The 7,703-nt window shown below is 32.4% G+C and overlaps 1 protein-coding gene across 2 annotated transcripts; it reads right to left on the bottom strand.

Annotated features, from left to right (window-relative positions):
- Positions 1-913: 913 nt before the first annotated feature.
- On the bottom strand, positions 914-3,126 carry LOC137810987 (V-type proton ATPase 16 kDa proteolipid subunit-like). 2 transcript variants are annotated; one of them, XM_068612512.1, is made up of 2 exons: positions 2,584-3,126; positions 914-1,418 (listed from the first exon to the last, which is right to left on the bottom strand). In XM_068612512.1, the coding sequence occupies exons 1-2, from the start codon at positions 2,943-2,945 to the stop codon at positions 1,286-1,288; spliced, it is 495 nt and encodes a 164-aa protein (XP_068468613.1). In that variant the 5' UTR covers positions 2,946-3,126; the 3' UTR covers positions 914-1,285. The 2 variants fall into 2 exon arrangements, with proteins under 2 accessions (XP_068468613.1, XP_068468614.1); XM_068612513.1 differs by lacking the exon at positions 914-1,418 and adding an exon at positions 1,933-2,044 and having other exon boundaries at positions 2,584-3,092.
- Positions 3,127-7,703: the final 4,577 nt, after the last annotated feature.

The raw sequence follows: 7,703 nt of genomic DNA, 5'->3' as shown, positions 1-7,703 counted from the left end.
CTTATTTTGATATCTTTTTAACAAACAAAAAATACTAACCTTTAATTTGGTACTAACATTATAATTTTTTATAATTTTTTATTAGAAAGTCCAATATGAATTGATTAATAAGATTTAATAAATATCAAGTATAAAAATTAGTAACATTTTTCATTAATGACATTATATATATATATATATATATATATTAATATTTAAGTAGTTGCTGTATTTGATTTTTTAATATGCAAACCTGGCTCACACTTGTCTGGTTCGCACGTTAAAGTATGTCGACTAAGTTTAACCCATGGCAAACCATATTAGTTCACAGGTTGCAACCTCTAGATCTTGTTAAGTTGTGCATTGTCAAACTCAAGCACTCCAACCCTCCAACCATAACTTTTTTTAATTTTCATATTCTTACAATTTTATTAGGTGAAAACTTACATATAATAACATAACACGGCAGGTGTTGTTCTCCAATCATTTTTAGAGTTTATCTAGCTAATATGCAAATGTATTTAATAAAATACTAATTACTAAACTAAAACTCCAAATTTAATTGGAAAACACCTAACATACCTACGATACCACATGTAAGCTGTACTAATACAAATTGAAATTTTACATTTCAAAAATATCATTCCATTTTTATAATTATTTACAAAAAAAATACATCTAACCAAAGCTGTAACCTGGTCCAACCTGATTCTCCTTCGATTAGTTCAAGTTAAACTGGCTGAAAATTTTGGCACTCTCATCAAACAATCATTCTCTTTTTCCTCAAACCCTATCCAACCTAATCTAGGGTCACCCCTAAATGTATTTTCCTTAACAAACCACCCTTTTATCCAACGTATCAGACAGGGTTACTCATTAACAGCTTTATCCATTAATTAGACGAATAATTAAGACAGTCATCATGGGTCAGATATGTCCATAATTTTCAAGATCATTATAAAAAAAATCAAATTGACATTTAATATCTCATTACAGCCATAAGATAAGGTTTTGGGGGTTGTGGAGAGAGAGAGAGAGCTAAGTGTCGAATGGCACACGACACACAATACTAAATGTTATCCAAATTAAACACAAACATGTTTTATCTCAGAGATCTCTAATTTAGTTTGGATAGCACAAGTAAATACAATAAATGGCCAAAGATATCGTTTGGACGTTTTATTTCTGAATAACCTGAATGAAGAGCATCACAAACCAACACTCTTACTTACCAATACCTAGTCCTACGCCACATTCACCATCCAATCCATGGTTCTAAGCGCTCTAAGCAACATGAAATATCATACTAATCAGCTCTGGATTGGCCAGCGCGGGAAGAGAGGATGATGCCAACAATGAGACCATACAAGGCCAGTGCCTCAGCAAAGATGAGAATCAGAATCATCCCAACAAAAAGCTTTGGCTGTTGGGCATTTGCTCTACAAAGAACAGTCCATTTTCAGCATGGCAAATTCAATAAATTGCAATTGAGATTATACAAATTTATAAGTAGGAGTTAAAAAATCTCAGTGAACATGCCGTCAAAATATTGAAAGCAGTAGCAGCAATGGTGTGACACTAGGATTAGATAATTTTGGAAATTCAAATTCAATCGACAACAGACAAGTACTTCCCAAATTCTGCCTTGTATCATGCTATAATAGCTGTTTCATCATTGTAGACTTTCAACCACGCAGAACAAATTGAAAATCAATTTCATATGTAAAGAAGTCTGCTGCTGTAGTCCAAACTAACTACCAGCATGTTCGGATACACGTCTGAAGACCTCACAATCATGTTTAACAACAGAAAACATTGATCTCATAGTAAAGATTTAATGAAAATTTCTTATGCGCCAAAAGCATGTTAGACTACAAGCAAAAAAACAGAACAAAAAGTAGTTTTTCCATTGTGTTGAGAATTTGACGCCTTTGAATAAACAACTTAATAAGCACTATAAATAAATGCTTACATGCGTTTAAGCTGTTTCCGTTATGAAAGAGGAAATTGGGTTAAACTGTTTTGATACAAGTTGTAAGCTGTTTTCATAAGCTATCCTGCACAGCTGATTAACACAAGCAGAAAGCAACATACGAAAAAATCATAACATATTTTCACAAATTCTCTCAAAAACACTTAACAAATGCTTATGTCCTCATCAGATACGCCCAAATAAGCTGTAAACAAACAAGCACACCCAAGTTCCAACCCTAAGTCTTTTCTAACAAACTTGCTTTTGAAATAAAAAAAAAAGTTCCCAAACATCACTTCAAACTCACATTGAACCAAAATCAAATTTGCAATCACAACAAGCAGGTATAATAAACGCCTTCACTCCACCAATGCAATACACAAAGTACCTCGGACAAGCATCAAAATTACAAGTCAACATACATACTCAGCCCAATTCTTGAATAAATTCTTATTTTGAAATTCAACTCGGCAAAGAAGATCATCGATCATTAAAATTGACATGAAAAATTCAAAACCAGTACAAAACCAGAGAACACAACCAAAGTGAAGTAAGTATGGGCAGGAATAGAAGTGAATACAAAAGAAATTGAACAAGTAACGAAAAGAGAGTAGAGAATGAGAATAGTATACCTAACACCGGCGTCGCCAACGATGCCAATGGCCATGCCAGCGGAGAGACCCGCGAGACCGCAAGCGAGACCAGAAGAGAGATGAGCGTAGCCGTCGAAGAGATAGTAGGATTTTGCCTTAGGGTTAATGCCCGTGCTGATGATGACCGCGATGATCAAGCCGTAGATGCCCAGCACTCCCGCCATCACAACCGGCACAATCGATTTCATCACCAACTCCGGCCTCATGACGCCCATGGAGGCAACACCGACGCCGCTCTTAGCCGTGCCGTACGCCGCACCCATGCAGGAGAAAACGAGGGCCGCCGCGGCGCCCAGGAAGCCGAAGAAGGGAGCAGTTTCATCGCCGCTGAAATCAACCATTCTTTCTTTCCTTCTTTGAATTTTGGCTTTGGGCAAACGAGAGTGAGATCTGTTGATATTACTTTTATTATTGCTAAAATTTTCCCTTCTCTCTTCCCTCCCTCGCTTCTTCCCTCTCGGAAGTTTCTTGAACCCACCCTCTCTGCCACCTCTGTCATTATCACTAACGCCAAACTATATTATTTTAGTAACAACTAAAATAATCCCTTTTATATCATTCCACTTACCTTTTACTCTATTAAGAACATTTATTTTATTTTATTAACATCTGCTAAATTAACTTTTGTAACACAATTTTTTTTCAACATTGAAACATCAAGCAATAAGGAGAAAATAAGGCTAAAGATATCAGTTTAAATAAAAGAAGCAAATAGGAAGTGTACTTAGGAAACCAGGAAGTGGAAATAGCAGGAGCGGTTCAAAACATCAAAGCCCACTCCTTCGACCAAAAACTTTAGTGAGGCCCGTATGGGAATGTGTGATAATACTTGCGGCAGCCCATGATATTTTTATCTTAGCATTCTTGTTTGACAATTGCTTCCTGCACCCAACAAATTTGAATTCTACCCCGTGTTTTATGTGAATAACAAAAATGCCCTTTTCAGTTTTTCAGTTTTTGGATAAGAAGGGAATACGGATCAAAATATATTCTGAAATTTGGAATTTTTTTCTGGAATCTTTCCAAAATCCCTTTTTGAAAATATATTTTAGATTTTATTTTCCATAATTGTATTTTGGATTTTTTAAAAATCTAAAATACAAAAATATATTCTATATTTTTTTTAGAATGTATTTTTTAATTCCAAATTTTTAATTCTAAAATAAGAAACAATTTTGAAAATAAAAATTGATTGGGTGCAGGTTCAAATTTATTGGCTGCAGGAAGTAATTGCCTTCTTGATTTCTTTAACCAAAATATCTTTGACAAAAACAATTTTTATTATCAAGTTAGTTTATTTTATTTACGTGTAATGACTTCATCAAATAATTCATAATTTTAAAACTAAATTTTACTGTTTCAAAATTTTAAAACTAAATTTTACTGTTTCAAAATAATTAATGAGTAACAATAGACGTCACTATAATAAAAGTCATTACGTAAACTATCATAAAAAAAAACTTCACTGTTAACCTAAAGTAGAATGTATTAAATTCAGGAGTGTGGTAATTATTTGTAACATGTGATCAAGTTAAATTAAATTAATACACAATTTAAATTTAGAATAAATCTAAATAAATGATAAAATCACATCATATAAATAGATCTCCCTTAAAACAAGATTAAGTATCCATCGCTTTTCAGTAACTTTTTTTTTCTCTTTTACTCACATTCATGTACTTCAAGTGATAAATGGGGTGCTGAGGTTATCTTCATGAATAATGAATGACATGTAATATTATGGCTGACATAAGTTCAATAATGAGAATTCATAACCACTCAAGAACTCTTGACAACTAACCAAACAAACTACGGACACCATGCGTTTCAATGTTTAACGCATAATAATGCAACTTGGTTTAGGTAATGGGATTAACAATCAACATTAAACTCTACCTTTCATCATTAATTTTGTTTCTTTGACCATGCTAAGCTTTCATCATTGAATTTATCCAACATGTATGTATCTATGTAACAATTTAATCCTTCGCAACACCTTAGTGAAAATAAAAATTCAAAATTGTTATGATTAGACAAATTCTAATAATTTCCACTGGGAATGTTACCACATTTTCCGGGCCTTCACACTGAAGAACCAGTTTCGGCCACACGTCCATTTTAGATATGGTATGTCCCTATGGAGCTTGAAAGATGTATGATAAAAGTCCAATAAAAACATCACTGAAATTATTATAAGAGGCATTGCCACTTTCATATGGAGGTGTAATTATTCTCTAGGCTTTCGTATCACTTTCTTGAGTTATCCAATTCCGTAGCAAATTCTAAAATTTAATTCGGATTCATACTAATGCTTCATCATTCGCAATTCTTTTGGAGAATGAAAATTTTCTTGCATTCCATCTTATTGTCGAGAAGAAATTTTGTATGTAGACCTATTATGATTTGCATACGGATTGTTTGACCTAAATTTCAATGCGTCATCATTTTTATTTTTATCATCACCAAGCAGATGTTAAACTAAAAACATTGGCCCATTAAATCAGCATTACATGGTAAAGTTGCAAGTTACACCAACCAAAACAAAGGGTAGAACAAAGTCAATTGTAGTTTGGTAATAAGGATGAAGAGTGTGTTTGGTACGTATGGAAACAGTAAGATTATAATTGGACCAGTTAATGAAAGTGGAATTTAATGTATGCTTGTCCTATAATAAAAGGCACGGAGTAAAATAAAGAGGTCATCATTGGTATTCCATCTTTTGAACATTCTTTATTTGAGATGAGAAGTGTTATGGTAAGATTTGTTTACACTGGGATTGAATAATGTGTACCATATAATACAAACCCATTTCATGATCTCTTCAAAAAATATGAAAACAAAAAATACTTTGCTCAATGAAGCTTTTCCCTTCAATAAACTGTGGCCAGTTCAATACTACTTTTAGTTCAGGATTAAAGTGACAGTTGTATTTTTAAGACCCAATCGGATACTTTCACTTGTACTTAAAATTTCATTATCTCTTTACCAACTTTACCAACTTTTGCTCATACGTCACTCCAGTTTTATTCATTTAGTTAATATTTACTCCATTAATCATAATTGTTATCCACAAATCTTTTATTAGTTTTTATTTATAAATTATATACTTATATTTGATAAGTTTTCCTGAAATTAATCGAGAATAGTTAAATTCTCATGGCAACAATTTCTATCATAAAATATAACAAAATTTCGTTTCCGAAAATATTATATTTTAAAAAATACATGAAAAAACTAACTTTCTCAAGTTATAAAGAAACTAAATTTTTTTCTTCTATCAAACATTCCTAAAATATTGAACCAAATATGTTTTTTTCGTATATGTATAAAAATAAAAATAAAGAAGCTAAAAATGATATTTAATAGATAAGTAATTATTAAATTTATATTATAAAATCCAATAAGTTATAGGCATACCTATTTTTTGAAAAAAAAGTGTACAAATTTTATGAAATATTTTTTCTGGGAAAAAATTGTTTTGAATTGATTTTTGTTGGTAGAAAGTGTCAAAATAGTGCGATGTATTTTCATCTATTATATAAAAGAGAAAATTGTATAATTTAAATAATATAATAGAAATTATATTTAAATCACTCAAGGAAGAAAAGTGTAAATTGTAAAAGATATTTTAGTTATAATATTATTTAAAAATTAAGCAAACCATAACATATTTATATTTATAAGGAAAAAAGTTTATATTAACATGACACGGTGATGTAATGTTCGTTGCTCTTAGATATATATGGTAGTGCACTTTGATAATACTTATTTTGATGAGACTTTAAAAAAAAATAAAGTATCTTCTATTTATGCAGGTGGTAATGGATTGGATTTTTCAAAATTCAATTCATATCTATTTTAACTACATCAAATTTATTTGATTTTTTTTTAAATCTATTTAAAGTGGATTAAATCTAGATTAAATTTATTTTTTAATTAGATTAAATTTACTTTGTCAAATACATTAAATCCATTTTGATATGAACACAGACTAATTTGGCTCGAATATGACCTAATCCGACTCAACTTGGACGTGGATCGACGCGGATCAACTCGATTCAACATTGAATCGGGACCTTACGACTCGACATCAGCCCGAGCCCGTATGACTTAACATCGGCCCGGGCCCGTACGACTCGACATTGACTCGAGCTCGTACGACGCGACTTCGGTCCGAGCTAGTACGACTCGACATCAATCTGGACCCGTACGACTCAACATCGGCCCCGACCCGTAAGACTCGAGATCGGCCCGGGCCCGTAGGACTCGACATTGACTCGGGCTCATACGACGCGACTTCGGTCCGAGCTAGTACGACTTGACATCAATCTGGACCCGTTCGACTCAACATTGGTCCCGACCGGTAAGACTCGACATCGGTCCGAGCCCATACGACTCAACATTGACCCAAGTTCGTACGACTCGACATCAACCTGGACCCGTACGACTCGAAATCGACCCAGACCCGTACGACTCAACATCGACCCGAACCCATACGACTTGACATTGACCCGGACCCGTACGATCGCCCGGGCCCGTACGACTATTCATCTTCTCTTTACAGAAACATATATATAATGTTAAGATAAATTGATGAAATGTATTCTAGAATAATTTTAATTTCTTAATTCTTTTTAATATTTGTACCTCCTAAGAAATGATAGTGCGAAAAATAATTTGATAATTTACGCATATTCGATCTGCATTACGCGTTCCCCCATATCACAAAGTAACTTTTACTAGTATTTGTGATGCCCTTCCACTAACATATGGTTCTCTTGCGTTCAATAATAAATATCTGTTACTCTTGGTCGAAATAAGTATTTTCCGTTTAATATAGTTTGATATACTTAGAAGTTAAGTTGAAGAACAATTTATATACAATTTTTTTTTAACTTATTTAAATGTTTTTTAAAGATAAAATTGTTATAAAATTTCAAATTTTAAAATAAATTAGAAGTCTTGAAGTCGAAACAAATTTTTTTAAATAATTACTTTTGAAAATAATAATTTATTCGAGAAATAGGTAAAATTTATTTATTAATTAGGAGTGTTCTAAAAGTAGCAAATATCTTTCATTAATTAAGAGTGGAAAGTCT

This window comes from Phaseolus vulgaris, chromosome 2, assembly GCF_000499845.2.
Source record: "Phaseolus vulgaris cultivar G19833 chromosome 2, P. vulgaris v2.0, whole genome shotgun sequence".
Classification (NCBI taxonomy): Eukaryota; Viridiplantae; Streptophyta; class Magnoliopsida; order Fabales; family Fabaceae; genus Phaseolus; species Phaseolus vulgaris.
Note: the sequence above shows the minus strand (reverse complement) of the source record. Positions and strands in the feature narration are given on the sequence as shown.

Excerpts from the sequence above, each read along its gene's own strand:
- LOC137810987 (XM_068612512.1), bottom strand. The coding sequence starts at position 2,945 with ATGGTTGATTTCAGCGGCGATGAAACTGCTCCCTTCTTCGGCTTCCTG. Across the intron at positions 1,419-2,583 it reads GTTGGCGACGCCGGTGTTAG|AGCAAATGCCCAACAGCCAA; the intron begins GTATACTATTCT and ends TGTTCTTTGTAG.